The sequence below is a fragment of the Natrix helvetica genome (assembly GCF_964273705.1).
Source record: "Natrix helvetica genome assembly, chromosome: 3".
In the NCBI taxonomy this organism is placed as follows: domain Eukaryota; kingdom Metazoa; phylum Chordata; class Lepidosauria; order Squamata; family Natricidae; genus Natrix; species Natrix helvetica.
In genome coordinates this window covers 31,258,317-31,277,537 of record NC_138549.1, presented here as the reverse complement: position 1 = coordinate 31,277,537, position 19,221 = coordinate 31,258,317, and the positions used below count along the sequence as shown (strand labels likewise).

The following is a 19,221-nucleotide window of genomic DNA, read 5'->3' as shown; positions in this document are numbered from 1 at the left end:
AATCTGTATAACCTTCAGAGGAAAAAGGTATAAAATCAAAATAGGGTTGCCAAATCCTTGTGCACCAGTGGAAGAGTTTATGGTTTTTTCAGCTCCTAAATCTCAAGGTAGAAAATGGCAACTTTAAATGAAAAGAAGACCTGCAGCCAAAGAATGGAAAATTTCCAACGTTTTTTATGGAATCCAGACACAGGACAGTTAATGGGAAGAACTTTGATTAACTGGGGTATGTGGCAACAAACTTTTTAAAAGTCTGATTTTAGAACTTTTGGAACTTGCTCTAAGACCAAAAATTACTACTGAAAGCTGCTTTGCAGAACATTGAAGTCAATTATCCAAATATTAATTAGTATCACTTATTAATGGTAATTATTAAAGAATAATTCTGAGTCAATGCTAGCATTCCAATTCATATAAATTGTTTATAGAGCAATAGAATTGGGATGATTCCAGACGGCTCCTCAATCAGACTGGCTTTTAAATTTAATTATAAATGCTTTGAAGTTACATTGCAAGGGCCAAGGTCCTCACCCAGCTCTGTCCTACTGGGTTTCCAGCTTGCCCAGTCTTTATCTCAGAAATCCCCAGGCTGGTTTAGGCTCATCTCAAAACTCTTAATATATTTTATGGTCCCAAATACCCACAGAAACTACACAGCTGTTTCCTTGGAGATGAGACAACTGGCTTTGTAAAACCGGAGCAGAATGAAATATTACTCTAAAAGGGTTGAGTACAAAGAAACACATCACATTTTTTCTCTTTGGTCGATTTGGAGATATGTACAGGAATGCAATGAGTGCACGCCCGTGCGTTCATGTGTAGGGAAAAGCTAAGAACGTGTCAGAATGGCTGATCTAATCTCAAATATAGTTTGCATAGTATTGAAATATTTTTGTGCTTGCTTCTAGTTGCTTAGAGCTGTCGTTTTGACTTCCAATTAGTCCAATTTCTTTTTTACACTTTATTCACCAATATATTATTCCGGAGACATTTAATTGATTTGAGAAGCCTCACCAGGTTATTGAGCACTATTTGACACCAATATGTATAAACTGTTATGCACCTGTTACTTGTAGAATCCCCCCCCTAGAATTCAACAGCTGTCACATTTTTAAATGTATTAATTTCCAGAATAAGGATCAACTAATAAGCTTGATCAAACTATAGCTTGAAATTTGGAGATTTTCAAAATTTAAAAAGTGTTGCAAGCAACTGAACCCCACTTTTAATTATACAGCATGGTTCTGATCACCCCGTTTGGTCATCCCAACTCCAGAAAGCAAAGTAGCTCTAATGTTCTGGCATATGCATCCTTCCCTCTCTCATTTAGCTGCAGGAATTCCAGTAGAGAGCAATTTGAACAGTACAATTTCAACATCTGAAGACATGTAGTAATTTGTTTGAATTAAATTATTGAGCCAGTTTAATGGACATGTTTTTATTGTTAAAATCTATTTTTCTTTCTTTCTTACAGTATGGATTAGTCTTTATTATGTTGCATTCTATGTGGTATTGACTGGACTATTCACACTTTCCATGTATTCTTTAATGAAGACAATTAATCCTTATACACCAGACTATCAAGATCGATTAAAATCACCAGGTATTTTTTTTTTTACATTTCTTCTCATTTTGTTATTAAACCCATATAATCCAAAATTATTTTAGAAACTTAACAACTGATGGTTAAAATCTGATGAATCTATGGACTATAGATTCAACTTGATCTCAAATAATCTTGCTTCTGAGAAGAAATGCATATAAGAGAAAAAGTTCCATCAAATATCTTATATAATTACTGTTTATAAAAAGTATTGTCTACTCTTCATTCTAGAATGGCTATAACAGGAATAAAGAAACCACACTATAGACAGAATAATAAAACCAACAGTTTAAATGCAGGGGGAAAAACAACAAGCAAAAAGCTGCATTTCTACCACTTTGACCAATGTATGAGTTGTTTGGCATTAAAAAGTTGCAACTACTTCATTTTATATAAATGAAAGTTAATGTTATCAGATGTAGTGATGGATAAAGTATAATTACATAAACAATGGCTATTTTTATTAATTAAAGCCTTATATTCCTTAAGACTACTTTGCTCAAACGGGAAAAAAAGTTGCAGGTTCACGGCTAAATATATGTAATTTGAGAATATAGATTTCTCGACATCTAACGACTACACTGCTAAAATATATTTTGCATTTAAATTTTACTTTATGTTAGATTTGGCAAAAAAGACTTGATAAGTAAATTAATTTTTGTATTTTTGTTCTATTTTTGATTTATCATTAAAGGAGTGACATTACGACCAGATATATATGGTGAAAAAGGAATTGAAATTTATTATAACATTTCTGATAAGTCCTCCTGGAATCGTTATGTTGTGATACTTCAGAAATTTCTTTCAGGTAAAGATGGCACAGTGGTAGTCAAATAATTTATAAAAGTGTAGAAGTTATATTGAAAAATTGAAGGTTACAGAGAAAAGGAAAACAGAAACTATTAAATGAAATACAGGTCAAGTTGAATTCCAATTAACAAAGTATTTGATGTTAAAGAGTTTTACCAAAGATTCCTACTAAAAAAAGGAACAGAATGTTAGATCTTCATCTTTTGACGTAGTGGCAGAGAAAACAATTTGACTACAAAAAAGGGTAAACAATTGCAATTGAAATAATTACTGAAGATAAAAGTTTATTCTTTCATAAACCAGACAATCAATTTTCAGCTTGCATTTTACTATAGTTGATCATCATATATTATCTGTAAGTGAAATGTCAACTTTGTGTTATAAGTTCGTACGTTCTATGCACATTGGGTCATTTCAGGAGGAAAACATGCGTCATACGAGCATGAATGCTTATACAATTTTAAATACTGACTTCTGCCTACGCAGATTTCTTTATCGAAGTGCATGATAGAGGAAAAAGACTTTTTTTTACAGTTGGTTCTGAGTACATTGAAAAATGCCCAATTCTCTTCCTTTTATTTGTCCTATACAGATGTTTTGTATTTGTTTGGACTCATATTCTGAAAACTCCACAATTCACAAAACACAAAGCTACCAGCAGAATAAAAATGTACAATTCAACAATAAACAAATAGCAGCATATTAGTATAATATTCTATAATCTGGAAATATTATAATTATGATTACTATGCTAGGCAAGGAATACCAAGATGTAATCCCAGACATCTGGAGAGTAGAGTTTGGAAAGCTGTGGTAGAATATAAGTTTCCTTGGGCATTATCTTTAACCAGCATTTTCAAAGTTTTCCTTCACAAAAGTGTCTTACCGCATCAAACTTACTGCTAGGGGGATAAATATCTTAAGACAGAGTTCACCTCTCCAATATACAGTACCTTTGATCTTATTTAAGACACATTTCATTTTGGTTTAGAGTGGTAAGAGAAGCAACTGATTATGATTTAGTACCATACAAACCAGATTATTATGGCTTGTCAGCATTACACTTTAGTCTGGCCATTCCGATTTAGTTGGGACCCAAGAAATACTTGGCAGCTGTTTCCAATTTGACTTAACTTTCCCATCTGGCAAGATGTAATTAGGCCACTGTTGCATAAAATAACTGAAATGTATTAAAAATTACAGAAGCTTAGAAAACATTAAAAGGCAAGAGCAAGCACTTTTTGAATTTATTATAAATAAACTATGTGTTATTTCTTTCTACCTGCAAAAGAAAATGTTTATTTTTCTTTTATTTTCTCACTTTAGCATACAATGAAACTATGCAAGAAGGCAACACAAACTGTAGTCAGGAAAGTTATTACCACCAAAAGACATTTGATGCTCCAAATAATGAGAAACACTCTTGCAAATTTACAAAAAATATGCTTGAAAACTGCTCTGGTTTGACGGATTCTAAATTTGGTTTTCCTGAAGGCAGGCCGTGCTTAATAATAAAGATGAACAGAGTAAGTATAATACTGGATGTGAAAAGCATAGTTTATCAGCAATAGGAAAGACAATTCTGCTGACAGATATTTCATTATTTTCTGCACTGTGTTCTGCAAAGGATTACCAAAATACTGCTAGAAAATGAACCTGCAAAGGGGAGGTTGAATATGCTCGATTTTAATTAATTATCCTGACACCCAAGACAGGAAAACAAACTTTGAGGTCAAATACATAGAAAAAGCACAGTACTGAGATCAGTTGCAGCAGTCACAAAAGGATGGCTTATAGAAATCTAGTTTGGTGGACATAAACATTTAATTTCTACAGCCACCTACTCCCTACATTTGGTTTATTAACATTAACTTACAAAACTCTTAATAAGGAAATTATATTGCAGATTATCAATTTTCTTCCTGGCAACGGAACTGCCCCAAAAGTGAACTGCACAACTACTGTAAGTATGTATTACAATGTTCAAATCTTTTAGGCAGCTCACATTTTTTATCTTCTGCCTTTGCTCCATTGTTATCACCCATCTGCTTTTCCCTTAAGAACATTTCAATGTTTATTTTAAAACCTTTCATGCACCTCCACAAAATTATTAAAATACAAACTCAATTAACAATCATACTTAAAATTGGTGAGACTAATCTTGCCCCCTGATGTTTGCAGAAATTGTACGATGACATGTATTATGGAGATGACATTTCACTGATACACTATTAAGATATGTTCACTTTAAAATAATTAAATTTACAAATAAAACCAATTAAACTCACACATTTAAGGGAAAATATTACTATACTGCTATGTGGTATATTTACATACTATGTGATAATATACATTGAATGTCAGTTATCTGATACTAGCACTAATACTTACCTTATTTATGATCAACTGAAGGATGACAGCTCATTTGAGGTAGAATATTATCCCGCAAACGGAACTTTTAGCCTTCACTACTTCCCTTACTATGGACTCAAGGCACAGGTATGTTTTTTTTCCCTTCAGCTTGTTTTGTTTTGATAGGTTTGTTGCATATATTCTCACTTTATTAACATTTGTCATATGTATTTCCATCTCAGCCGAGCTACACTAATCCACTGGTAGCAGTGAAACTTCTCAACTTTACTTACAATAAAATACTACACATAAAATGCAGAGTTGTTGGCGCTGGAATTACTTCAGATAACCCACATGATCCATATGAAGGAAAAGTAGAATTCAAACTTCGAATACAAAATTAATCAAGGTTTATAAAAACTTTATTGAGAACATACGTGTTATGTAGCTTTGTATGATTATTTGTATGATTTCAATTTGAGTAAGTGTACAGTTGATAGCAAAATTAGTCACAACTTTAACAATCAATTGTATAAAGTTTCTTTTTATTATCTAGTATGCTTTATTAGAAATGTTAATTGGATTTTTCAACATCTGAGAATATCAAATATATACTTGGTGTACTACATATTTGGCAATGGGATATGATTCTACTGAATGTGTGTAAAGTTATATAATACACAACTATTTATACATTGAAAAATATTAAAAATAAATTATTTCTGGAATAATTCATATAATAAATTGGGCAGGAAGAAAAACACTGATTTGCATCTCAACATGCTTCAAGAGGAAAGTAAGAACTACTCTATGAAAAAAACATAAACAAAAGCTGGTGAATCAAATATAGCTCCTGAACCTCTTTCTTTGTGACCCTAGAAACTCCAAAACAACATTGGTAAATTTGGGCAGTAAACTGAACCTTGGAAGGATGATCTTATTGATTGGAAAACAAAGCTAACTAATTCACTTGACAGTATTAGAATACCTTGGAAGAAAATCTACAATGCTTCAGTGTCATAGTGCCAGCAATAACTTAGTAATCCAAACAAAATAAACAAAAACATAGACCTTATGTATTTTTATTGTTCTTTAATTGTATTATTAGTGTTATTTTAGAAATTACTGATTTGGTTTACAGAAGCCTCAGTGGAAACTTAATTTTAAATTGAACGACTTAGCATATTTTAAAGTGAACTTGGTGCAATTGTGTTGGACAAGTTACTTTAAAGCAGCTAGATTATCTTAATAGGAAGACATTTTAATAATTGAAACACACACACATAAACATACACACTTATCTGTATATAAAGTACATGTATTGAGACAGATCATCTTCATAAGGAATCTTCAACAAATTTAGCACCTGCATGACAGTGATAGGTAAGTAAGTGGAAGCAGTGTTTAAGGGATATTAAAAATAAGTAATTGAAATTAATTAAGGATGAGGAGAAGGAATGGGGTAACACCAGAACTGGTGCCATAAGGGAAAGCCCATGATATTGCAACCATCGGGGACATTCTGTAATGAAGATGTCAATCAAAATTTTGTTGATGCATCTGCCTCTTGCTTTTACACCATGGGGATAATACCAAGTAAAATTTCATATGAGATGGAAAGATGTTCATGCATATAGGGGAACCAGTTCTTTGCATACCTTAATAATGGGCTTGAGAATCTTCTAAGGCTCATGGTGGTAAGAATAACGGAAAATGGTACAATGGGGGGAAAGGTTTGTGATGTAGTTCTGTGTATCATTAGAGACTCAATTCCTCCTGTACATAAGGATTTCAAATCATTGGGTTGGGTAAATATTTACTTCTTGAACAAATCCCAAAATAATAATGTGAAGGCTTATCTGATGTGACATACAATACTTAAAACAGCTAACGTTTCATATATAAAATGAAGTATTTTATACTGATAGAATATATAAAGTCCCACATTATTTTTCTTATTCGATTCTTAATCCCCAACATTAACTGTATCAATGCGCCCACAGACACCATCTTGGTAGCTAGCAGGCTTCAGTATTGTCTGGTTTTATTTTTTTAGTTCCAAGTAAAGAATGAGGTTTTTAAATTTAAAAATGTAATGGCAAACTAGCATGCCACAAAGCACCAGCCTCAAGCGGAATATTTATTCTCAAAAAATAATATATATACAAAGAGGAACTCTTGAAACAAGAGTATTTGTGCCTCTTCTTGTGAGATAAGAGTGAAAAAAGGACAAGAGGTAAATTAAGACGGAAAACTGGGAAACTGAAAGAGGCATTTTGGAACAACCTATCAGTTTTATTTGTATAAAAGTGTATTTTTTATGACTGGTCACATAATGAGAGATATTCCTAGGAGAATCCTAATGTAATAAACTTACATATGTAGGATGAATGCAGTCTCCCAAGAATTTAGCAATCATCAGTGCATGCTGTTGCCTCTCATCATCTAGATATAGGTATAAATAACTCCCTACTTACCCTTTAAAAGAGCTCTGAAACTCTTCCATACTGAAGAACCAGATGATAAGTCAAACACAACAAAGCAGAAGGTGAAAATAATCTTGATTAGAGAAACAAAGTATTTGTTAAAAATGCCCACGCGTGTTTTATTAATAAAAACTAATAGTGCCACAATTAAACAAGTAAAACAAACTGCTTATATGCCATAAAATATTACAGAAAGTTTATTTGTGTTTCAGTAAAAAGATTACTGTCTTAGAACAGGCAGCTGACAGTATTTGTGCAGTTAATTCTGTGTGAATAAATTTAAAAAGACTACCACCTGTCCTGATTTTTTTTTATAAAAAATGAAGTATTAAAAGTGATTGACAAGTTTTGAGTTAAACATAAAACATTCTCTATATTTAATTTCAACTTTATAATAGATTACTGGAAGATGTTTATGAAACAAATATAAACCATTTGTTTCAGTACATGTCTTTTATATCATAGACTTCTAAGTATGTAAACAACTATGTAACAAATTGTTTTCAAAATCTGCCTGTAAGAAATCAGACAAATTTTTATCATAAGCAACTCATTCTAAACTTTCAAGACATTTACACAGCTATACCAGCCTGGCAGTAAACATTTGCCCCCAAATTATAACTCATATTTCTAACTTCAGCAAACATAATATATAGAATTTGATGGGCTTACAATGATCAATATAATTTTAAAAAGGGAAATTAATTCATACAATTTCTGCAAACTAACATCTTAAAAGATCCTTTTATTGTTTGATTCTTTGGGGATGGCATGATCAGCAAAATATAGTATAACATTTGATTACTATGCATGGTACGATGTCACCTAAATGCAATCTAAATAAAATGCCATTCATGTATGCATTTTGACAGGTGGACAGATTTTATTTTCCATTAAATGTGGCTACATTTCAAACTTTGTGACAACATTTAGGGGCAAAATGCATTTTCCTTCAAGTTAAAAATCCTAAGCAAAAGTAAATAAAAGTTCTGCATTAACACACTGGTATTAACACACACATCCTCATCACATGTAAAAAAATCTACATAAAAAACAAACAATCTTTACTTTATTGGAGGTGCAATTTTCTAAATTCAGACTCTTACCAGTATCTCCTTGATGGGACAATTTTTGACAATCTCTTCCTAGAATTTATTCCTGCCGCTTGCTGAATTTTAAAAATAAAAAAGTCTACAGGCAAAAAAGTATCAGTCATCATCATCATTTTCATTAAATTCATCGTCGTCGTCGTCATCGTCATCCCCAACATAAGACACCGGTGTCTCTACTCTGGAGCCGCTGTATTGAGATCCATTGGAACTTGTAGCCAACATTCCATCTCCTCCATTTGAGTAATCACTGCAAAATGAGCAAATTGCATTAATCTTTCAACTCTACCCTCCATTCCAATTAATATGTTTAGCCAGGAGTAGTTAACAGCAGACTCCTAAGGTCAAATACAAAAAATATTGTATATAAATCAATTATAACCTAATAAATTATTATTAAATTAATTATAAATTAATGGAATTCAATGTAGGTAAAAGTAAGGTTTTACACTTAGGCAACTGTACAGGTACAGATGAGGTCAAACCTGGCTCAATGCCAGCAACTGTGAGAGGGATCTTGGAGTCCTAGTGGACAATCACTTAAATATGAGCCAACAGTATGCGGCAGTAGCCAAAAAAGCCAATGCAACCCTGGGCTGCATTAATAGAGGAATCAAGATCACGTGAAGTATTAGTACCGCTTTACTAAGTCTTCATACAACCATACTTGGGAATACTGCATCCAGTATTGGTTGCCACAATATAAAAAAGAGGTTGAGATTCTGGAAAGAGTGCAGAAAAGAGAAACAAAGATGATTAGGAGGCTGGGGAATGAGTCACACGAAGAGCAATTGCAGGAATTGGGTATGATTAGTCTAATGAAAAGAAGGGCTATGGGAGATATACGATAGCAAAGTTCCAGTGCTTGAAGGATTGTTACAAAGATTTACCAAAGCAGAAAAAGGCAAGACAAAAATCAATGAATGGAAACCAATCAAGGAGAGAAGCATCCTACAAATAAGGAGAAATTTCCTAATGGTGAGAACAATCAACCAGTTGAATGCCTTTCCTTCAGAAGCTGTGGGTGTTCCATCACAGGTTTTCCAGAAGAGACTGGACAGCCACTTGTCTGAAATGGACTCTCCTGCTCATGCAGGGAGTTGGACTAGAAGACCTCCAAGATCCCTTCCAATTCTTATTCTAAGTCCTATGTTCTAATTACAATTACTTAGGTACCTTGACACCTATACTGAAAGTGTTTAGTGCCAAAATAGTGCCAATGCTGACCTTTGGCATGGAACTGTGAGTCTGAACTTGCTCAAGTGAAGTAGGTTTTATAGAAATCAAACCTACGTCACCTGAGCAAATGAGTTCAAACTCATTTTTTAAGAAGTACACGGGGAATCGACAAGAACATGTTAGCCCCCATAGTAAGAGAAAAAAACTTGTATTAATTTCATACACAGCCACTCAACAACTATTTTCACTTATTTACAGAGGATCCATTCAATGGACCCTGATAAGATTAGCCTAGCTTCATTTTATATACATGTTTGAAGTTCTTTAATATTTTTCCTGTCTGAAGCTTTAAAACAGGAGTAGGCAGTCTGGCACTCATCTGGTTCCCAGCTCCTTTGGAGCTTCCAAATAGTACTGTAGAAATTCAGTGGCAAAATGGTCAATTTTGGCAACCAAAAAGGAAAATTACTTAAGATACCTTTTGATAAGCAGGTATATCAAAAGTTTTCCTAGATATCTACTGAGATCACTTTTTAATTAAATAAAAATTCAGTTTAATGATTAACAATAAAAAATGAAATAATATAGTTTTACTATTTAGGTGATACTATGAACTAGTTTTTAAATATACAACTCACTTATCTAACCTGTTGGAAAATCTTGTCCCATTTGAAGCTGAACCTGATGAGGATGAGACATACACATTGCTGATTGATCCCTGAGCCATTTCTGTAAGACAAAATAACATCAGGAATTAGATAGCAGTCACTCTATAGAATATGTATCTGCAATTCAATAAAACCTCCACTGAATATAATTTACATATATAGCATTTCAAACTTTCATATTTAATGTCCCATCAACTGAAGTTAGAAATATGAGTTATAATTTGGGGGCAAATGTTTACTGCCAGGCTGGTATAGCTGTGTAAATGTCTTGAAAGTTTAGAATGAGTTGCTTATGATAAAAATTTGTCTGATTTCTTACAGGCAGATTTTGAAAACAATTTCAAACTTTCATATTTAATATCCCATCAACTGCCATATTACTAAAATCTGGGTTCCAAATAGCCAATCTTTTTGAGATTTTATTTAATATAGTATTTTTGTTAAATAAGGATGGGAAACCTTGTAACTATTTATAGACCCATTATGTAAAGCAGGGGTGTCCAAACTTGGGAACTTTAAGACTTGTGGACTTCAACTCCCAGAATTCCCTAGCCAGCATGGGAGTTGAAGTCCACAAGTCTTAAAGTTCCCAAGTTTGGACACCCCTGATGTAAAGGGATGATAACCTATATGGTTTTTTTATTTACTTCTCAGCATCCAGCCCAGATGGAATTTTTATGTTCAATGTTAGATATATTGGACATTTGGGTTTTTTTTTCTCTACACAAGAATCCCCCCACCCTTAGAGTTGGATGTTCATTTTTCTGTTTATCTGATTGCATTTTATTCTTATTGATAAAAGAAATAGATTAATAAAAAATAATTTACACTATTTAAGTACAGTGAGCACCAGATTAAAAGGTGTTACACTAATGCAAATCAAATGTATTGATTATTTAGTACATTGCTATATTTTCTGAGCTAAACATTACCATTATGTTACGGAATTATTATGGCTAGCAAAGCAGAAGATAAAATTGGTATTATGTGTCCTGTGGCTCTCAAAGGTTACACCATCTCAACTATTAACATGGCGTAGCTACAACTGAAAGTATTTTGCTAACAGTAAAGCTGATGTTTACATTATATTGCACGGTTTATCACAATTGTGTTAAGTTCCAATAGCAACTTACTTTGTTCTCAAGTTTTATTTAAAAATGTTAAAAATATTAATTTCATCTAACTTTACCTGTCACATATGGTTCAAGAGCTTTAGGAACCAAGCTCCTTGCGTTTTTTAGATCTTCTGCTGAGCAACTTCCAGATTCTAGTCCAAATGCCATTCCCATTCGCTTCAATACTTCAATATCATCATGTATTTCAAATGCATTATCAAAATTAAATAGATATTCAAACCTAAAAGAAACAAATAGAAGTTGCTCAATATGTTATATATAGGTCTTTTTTTTCTTCTAAAGTGCTCTCTTACATTAAAATATAAATTTTGAAAATGTAGTATGCTTAGATAGTGCTACGCTGCTAAAATGCTTTTATTTTAGAAAATCTTTATTTTTAATGGCCTTTTAGCACCTTTTAGTGTAATATAAACCTAACTGATAATTAGGATGTGTCAAATTTTTCAACTTTCAATTTCCAAACATCAGGGGTGCTTAAAAAATGTGACATGCCTTAGGGATTGTAAAGATATTTATAAATATAATTTAGATGTACTTGGTAAATAACTACATAAATATTTTAACTTTTTAATGTTTTGTTTAGTTTCATTTGAATCATATCTATAACACAATGCTTCAAAAGCAATTACAGTTTACAAAACAGTGTAGTTTTCTACTGAGAAAATGAATAATATATATATGAAAGGTGAAGAAAGAGACCGAGGGTCTAATTCTGGCTGTTAAGCTAAGCTGCTAGTCATGTCCAATGATGATGCTTTGTTTTATATGGTGATTACACTGACTTGTAACCAGTTTCTAACACTGGTGCGATACTTTACTGGATGCACCAATATGAGATCATTATGGTGAGCAGGCAAAGACAATATATTGTCTATGTCAGTGGTCATCCCCCGCTGAAGTAAGAGGTTCAAAACCTTGAGTCCTAAACACTGTAAAAGGCCAACTTAATAATGACATTGACAAGTATATCTGTGCCACATTGAATAGAGCACCTGTAGTAAGATTGAGAAAGAATATCCATGATATAGGAAAATAATAAAAATGTCATGAATCGTGAGTACCACTGGTGCTCACAGAAATATACAAATAAACATAAGTTAACTATTAAGGCAAATCAACATTCTTTAAAAGAAAAGGAAAAATCTAATTTAGGAAACTTTATAAAATTATATCACCAAGAAATAAGCATTCAATTGTTTAGAAGCATTGGATACAGGTTCCCATCTTTTTTATTACGCCGTGAATTATTTAAAATAAGTCTGACTTAGCTCAGATGAGGAATTTTATAGGCTGGCTTACTACTTCATTTAGCAATCAAATTTATGATTGATTTGCAGCCAATCCACACATTTATGACTGTCACAGCAACCCATGATCATGTGATTACTATTTGCATGCTTTCCAACCTGCTGGCTACAAAAATTCCTAAAATTCAATTAGAATCTATCTTCTTGTGACTTGGATACATCGTTTTCTTTTTGTACTGCTTAATAATGGTGAACAAGTGTTAAATCTTCTGTGTGACCTTCTTTTGTGTATATCAAGAATACTTTGTTGCCCCTCAGTCTTCTCAAGTTGAACATTCCCTGTTCTGTCAGTCTTTCTTTTTGGTCTCTATCTGCTGAACTGCTCAGTTTCTATGCTGTTTCCTGAAACTGTTACAACTGGAAATGGTCTGCAGTGAGGGTTCAGGATGGAATACATGGCATGTACATTTCCCTGCTGACTTGAAAAACCATGGGCAACACATTACAGAAGTCTAGAAATATTATAGAAAACCACACCTAGATGTATGGTATATATGTATGTTTTCTTTAGTACATGATCCAATGCATTATCTGCTTTTTAAATAAATCATCTATTGCCCTGAAATTCTTTAACTTGGGTCTTAGACATAACCAAAGGTCTGTAGAATGTAGTCAAATATACTGCTGAAGGGCAATAATTTCTACAACTCTCCTGAATCTTACACTGTATTAATCTGCTACTTAATAATCCAAAGTGTAAATACTGAAGATTTTGGTAATGCTATGAATGTTATGTTCACCCAAACAAAATGTTATTTCATTAGGTAAGTTTGGTAAACTACTCTGAGACAACACACTACAGGAAAAAAACACTTTCTGATCTATTCATCAAGCTTCCTCCCAACCTGCACTGGAAAGCATCTGAAAGTTATTTAGATAGAAACTGAAGATGAATTATCTTTATTTAGCTCGGAGTGATTATCCAACTGCAAGATCAACATAATTAGATATCTTTCAATGTATTGAAGCCAGATTTGCTATGGATTGACATTTGCTCAAAGTAAGTTTTGCCTTCTAGGGGCAATTATAATCACCAAACCTTGTTGCAAAGATAACAGCAGTCCCATGGGTTGGGAAATGGCTAACCAGCCTCAAGACGATGTTGAGGCACAAGATGATTTTTGAAGACAAGGGTCATGGGTCATGACTGAACCCAGAAGGTCTATTTATTTCTAGATCCTATATATTCATAGAGTAAAGCTCATTATGGCAATGGAAAAAACAAAGCACAGTATTGAATAAGAGTTGTTACCTGAAAATTAGAGACAGAATGGGCATTAAACAAGATCTGCTATCAGTTGCAGGAAAATATGTAGACTGGTTCAAAATTGAGAATGACAATTGCATCTACTGGTTCTGAATTTCTTTCCCAGAGACTGAGTCTATAATCTGGTCACTCTCAAATAATAGTCTTTTAACAAAAATAGTACAGGAAATGGTAGAAGTCAAAGTAAAGGAAGAATGGAAATGGTGATGGTGACATCAGTATTAATGGTGCTATTATCAGTAAAACAAAGCTTAAAGAGTTTAATCCCAATAAAGCCTAAAGAGTTTAATCATGAAAAAACAGTCAGTTTATGCTTCTTTTTCTTTTATGGTGCTGATATTGTGGTTGTACTGGTGACAGTACTCCAGGATCAGAAGCAGTTTGTTTACAATGTCAACAGATCAAACAATGCCCACAATTGGCAATGTAGCTTTACAAGAAACTCTTGTAAGCTACAAATATGCAAAGCTACAAACATTGCAGTAGTTGGAATATAAGAGGAGCATTTATAAAGCACACCTGAAGCATATCAAACATGTCACCCAAACTGGTTTGCTAGGGAATGGAGGCAGTGAGGGCATGTTTTTATTACATGCCTTTGGCTCAAGCAGATCAGGTTCAGAGAGGTGTAGTTATACTGTGGGTAGAATATAGGTTGAAAACATCAGAGAACCACCAAAGATTTGTTGTTAAAACTGACAAAAGAGAAACTGAGAATTGGGTGGGATTATCATTATCATCAAATCAGGTTCAAGGTGACTTTGAGTGGCTCTTTTTTTCATGTGAGGCATATCTCAAGGAACAGGCTTAGCCAAAAACCCAAAGCTTCATGAAAGGTAGTCCTTAACAACTGCCCTATTTAGAGTACTGTTCAAAGTTACAATGTTCTGAAAAAGTAACTTTACAACCCGTGCTTGCTTTTACAACCACTGCAGTGTCCCTGTGATCAGAATTTGGATGCTTTGCAACCAGGTGTTCATTGCATGATCCCGCCATCACATGATCACATTATATTTAGCCCAATCACAAGCAGTCAATGGGGAAATTGGCAATAAAATCCCAAATCACGGCCATGTTATGTCTTAATAACTTGCAGTGACTTCTTAACAAGTAACTGAGAAGTGACTCAATCAGTCATGGTCACGTTTTGCTTAGCAACAGAGATGCTAGCCTCAATTGTGGTCACTAAGTGAAACTATGGAGAATAAATCATGTCTGTACTTCAAAGTATTGGAAGACTGCTATCATGTCTCCCCAAGTCTTCTCTTCATTAGGCTAAAAATATTTAGTTCCCTTAGCTGTTCATTCACAATTTAGCATAGACTTCTTTGTTGCTCTTCTCTACACTCTTTCTAGAGACTTTCCTTTTTTGTATCATGGAGACCAGAACCAAACACAATATTCCAAATGTGGCCTCACTAGATTGATACCATCACTTGTGATCTTGATGCTCTCTGTTGATGCAGCCTAGGATAGTGCTCCTTTTGGCAACCACTCCTATAGTCCACTAGGATAGGTAGGTACCGCTTAGTTACTACTGTTGAGCCAAATACCACCTATTCCATACCTGTGCACTTGGGTTTTCCTACCTGCCTAAGTGCTCTTACTGGTCTTGTGCTTGACAGCTTTCACACAATTCTGTCTTGATTTCTAGTTCATCCAATTATAGCCTATTAATCTGTACTCTTATAAAATGATAGTGAAGGTTTTCTAGCTTTATTACTGGAATGAAGTCATTGAAGAATGAAAAGCTCACTTCCGGTTCCGGCGGCTGACGGCAACGGGCAAGCATTGCTCGGCCCGCGCTTCCCCAGTGGGCTCCCCACTCCTTGGGGGGCACAGGACGCCCCGTAGAGGCTCCTGCCGGAGGGGCGGCACTGCAGGGGATCCCCGGGATCGGCGGCGGCCGGTGGGGCCCCCCCGCCTCGCTCCAGGCACTGGGGAGCATGATGGGGAGACGCTCTGGCGTCTTCGCTGCGAGGCTGTGCGGAGAATGAGCAAGCAGAAGGACGTGGCTGCGGTGCGGTGAGGCGTAGACTCCTTTCCTTACTAACATGGAGAAACTGCCAGCAGCTCAAAACTTTTCCTTTCGGCTGATTTGGAGAGGCGCGGCTGGAGGGAGGGGGATTCCCCCCCCTCGGAGAGGCGGCTTGGAACAATTTTGCTCTCAGCCCCAGGGGAAGAAGGAGGGGGGAGAGCCAACCAATGATGTCACGCCCTTACTAAAAGTGATTTTCTCGGACTTAAGCTCACAATATATTGATGATCTGGGAACTTTGGGAACTTTGAAAACTTTGTTATGCCTCTAAACCCAAAGCTGGCAGGGCAAGATGGCACACTTCCGTTGTCTTTATGAACTGTGAAACCTGACTCCACCTTTAAAACTTCAGGCTTCAGGTCTTTGTCTCCGTGCTACTCAGACAAATCTCTTGTGGATTGCTACCTTTTGAACTCCCTGGAGTGAAAAACTTTGCTCTATTGCCAGGGTGATTAGAGAAACTCTCTTCTGCCTGGACCCTCTGCCCCCTGGACTCTTCTGGCTGCTCTGCCGCTCTGACTGACCATTCTCTACACTGACTGAACTCCTTATTTCATAAACAATGTCTCCTAAAAGACCACCTCCTGGAAAGCCTGGCTTTGCTACCTCTGCCCCGACATCTGCAACCTCCAGTCCTAGTACACAATCAACGATAACAGCTTTGATGCAACCTAAAAGTACAGAGACGGAGTTTCAACAAATGTTCCAGCAACTTTTACAGGGACAAGAGGAAATAAAGAAACAACTAAAGGAGATGAAAGAAGAAATTAAAGAGAATCAGGCTCAAATCAATAAGAACTCACAGAGACTGGATCTTTTGGAGGGTGGGACGGCTGAGATGAGGGAGGGGGTGGAAGGGGTGCAGAAGGGAAACAAAGAACTTGATACCCAGCAGATGAAAATAGAGTTTGAGAGAATGTCCTTTTACCTTAGATTCCAAAACGTGATGGAGGCAGATGATGAAAACATAAGGGACATCATGACAACTATTCTGGCTGAATACATTCAGAAAGAAAAACAACAGATGGGGTGGGAGATAGACCTGGTCTATAGAGTGAATTCAGCCTATGCTAGAACACACAACATACCCAGGGAGGTACACATTAAATTTCTCAGAAAAAGTACAAGAGATGAAATTCTGAGTGCACAAAGGGGGCAAGCCTTGACATACCAAGATAGGGAAATAACCATTCTGAAGCAGATCCCCAAGAAAGTGAGGGAAAAAAGAAAAAGTTATTCGCAATTAGCGAATAAATTATACCAGAAGGGGGTGTGGTTCAGATGGTTGATGCCTGAAGGTATGTTAATATTCTGAGAGGAGACAAGAGTTAGAATTAATACACCCATAGAGGCACAGGCCTTTATGGAAAAAAACAAAGCACACCTAGAAAAATCAGATGATCCTACAACAGACACGCAGGACACGGGAGGGGCCGGAGCTCTGTCGGCAGGGGAAGATGGGGCAATACCAAGAAAGCTCAGATCACAAAAATGATCAAGAAAATCTTTTTGACATAAACTGATCGAAATTACCAATTGAATTAATATGCTGACTATATACTACTATGTATTAAAGATTTTTGTTTAGATGTATATTATGAGTATGGAGGGAGGGGGCACCCACCGCACTTCGCAACTGCCAAAAATTGTATATACTTTTTCCACTACCTTTTCCCCTGTAAATTTTAAAAAAACCAATAAAACTTTGTTTAAAAAAAAAGAAAAGAATGAAAAGCTTGTGAATATCAATTTCCAGAGATTTTTCAATAATCTGATTTTCCTTGTTGAATTATGATTCTATGACTATTGCAAATATAATGAGGTACATTACAGTAACAAACTCCATGTCAACCATAAAGACTTAGAATGAAAGTGGTTCCTCAGGCAGGAAATGATTCTAGTAGTTAGAAGGCAGACATGGTCTGCCCCAATGAAGAGACTTAGTATTCGAGTATTTTATTTTCAACGTTAAGTTCAACCATTCTCCATGTAAACACAGACTACCTATCAACATGGCTAATTTTAAACACCTGAAATCTAATGGGAACAAAGTATTAATGATTCTTTGTGTCCACAGATACCACCCCACATACATACATACATACATACATACATACATACATAAAAAAACATATAGAGAGGTTATGATTGGCATGGAAAATTGGTCTATTTATTATCCTGCAACTAAAAATAATATCAACATTTATGACATTCAATCGCTCCATTCAATAAGACCTCATACTATATCTATAAAACCAAAAGAAATCATTTTTCTGGGTTTTAGTAACTTACTTGTCGTTAGAAATACTGCAATCGATTACAGTTTTCTTGCTGGTGTTCACTATGATAAATGGCAAGTGAATGACAGAATTAGAAGTTGGTGGTCTATTTGCTTGCTGCTGTGCATGACGATTTCGCTGAACAAGATTTTTGAAGGCAATTTGCTGTTAAGGGTTTAAGCACACAAAGTTTGCTTTTTTAAGATTTGGGAAACAATTTGCATTATTCATCTCAATACCCTCAGCAGGTGACAAGACCTAATTGACCTTGGTGACCTCAGAAGTTAGGGAAGTCTGGTTCTGGACAGTATTAGATGGGGGAACCACCTGAACTTTTCAAGCTTGTTGATTAGACAGGGGAGTTTTTAAAAAGGAATCCTGAAAGATAGCAATGGCAAACCATTTCTGCAATAATGCCAAGAAAATCACTCAAATTTAAGTTACCAGAGAGATGAACTCAACTCAAGGGCATTTTTATTTTTATTATAGTCCCTTGTATACCACTCATTCATCAGATTCCTTTTTAAAAAAATATGAGGTACCCATGTAAACTTGAGAATTGTTGAAATCATGACAGATTGACATTAACTTAAAACAGAATTAAAGAAGAGAAACCCTGAATTCAAATTTTCAAAGTTGTACCTAACATCAGACTAGCAGGAAGAAAACGTATGCTACTGCTCTACGATGATACCTGAAGAATTAATTCTTGTAGTTGTGACTGTTTTTGCTTTATTCTTTCCAGTCTTCTCTGTCTCTCCACCTTAACAAAAAGAAAAATACTGTAATAACATATTGAATTAATCAAAGATGTATACTCAGTAGTATACTAGGAGCTACTTTAAAGGTTTTACTCACAAATGAGCAACTAAAGCAGCATGAAACTAGTTTTGCATGTGTAACAAAATTTATAATTGTTCTAAAATAATAGAATCTGAATATCAAACAACTCCAAAAGCACATTTTTTTCAACAGCAGTTTCAAACT

The 19,221-nt window shown here is 34.9% G+C and overlaps 2 protein-coding genes across 8 annotated transcripts in view; one reads left to right on the top strand and one right to left on the bottom strand.

Moving 5' to 3' along the window:
• Positions 1–114: 114 nt before the first annotated feature.
• ATP4B (ATPase H+/K+ transporting subunit beta) lies at positions 115–7,563 on the top strand (the record flags this gene model as incomplete). The annotated part of the gene is made up of 7 exons (XM_081946283.1): positions 115–226; positions 1,475–1,603; positions 2,298–2,411; positions 3,740–3,939; positions 4,320–4,376; positions 4,826–4,912; positions 5,008–7,563. The coding sequence occupies 7 exons, from the start codon at positions 115–117 to the stop codon at positions 5,167–5,169; spliced, it is 861 nt and encodes a 286-aa protein (XP_081802409.1). The 3' UTR covers positions 5,170–7,563.
• The window catches only part of TFDP1 (transcription factor Dp-1), a 31,261-nt gene continuing 19,383 nt past the window's right edge, over positions 7,344–19,221 (bottom strand). For 5 of the 7 annotated variants that reach the window (XM_081946271.1, XM_081946269.1, XM_081946273.1 and 2 more), the window contains exons 8-12: positions 18,929–18,997; positions 18,248–18,399; positions 11,397–11,563; positions 10,178–10,268; positions 7,344–8,610 (exon numbers count right to left, since the gene is read on the bottom strand). In XM_081946271.1, the coding sequence (XP_081802397.1) occupies positions 8,460–8,610; positions 10,178–10,268; positions 11,397–11,563; positions 18,248–18,399; positions 18,929–18,997 (630 nt within the window). In that variant the 3' untranslated portion in view covers positions 7,344–8,459. The remainder of the gene's footprint in view (positions 8,611–10,177; positions 10,269–11,396; positions 11,564–18,247; positions 18,400–18,928; positions 18,998–19,221) is intronic. The other 2 variants (XM_081946270.1, XM_081946268.1) reach the window with 1 other exon arrangement.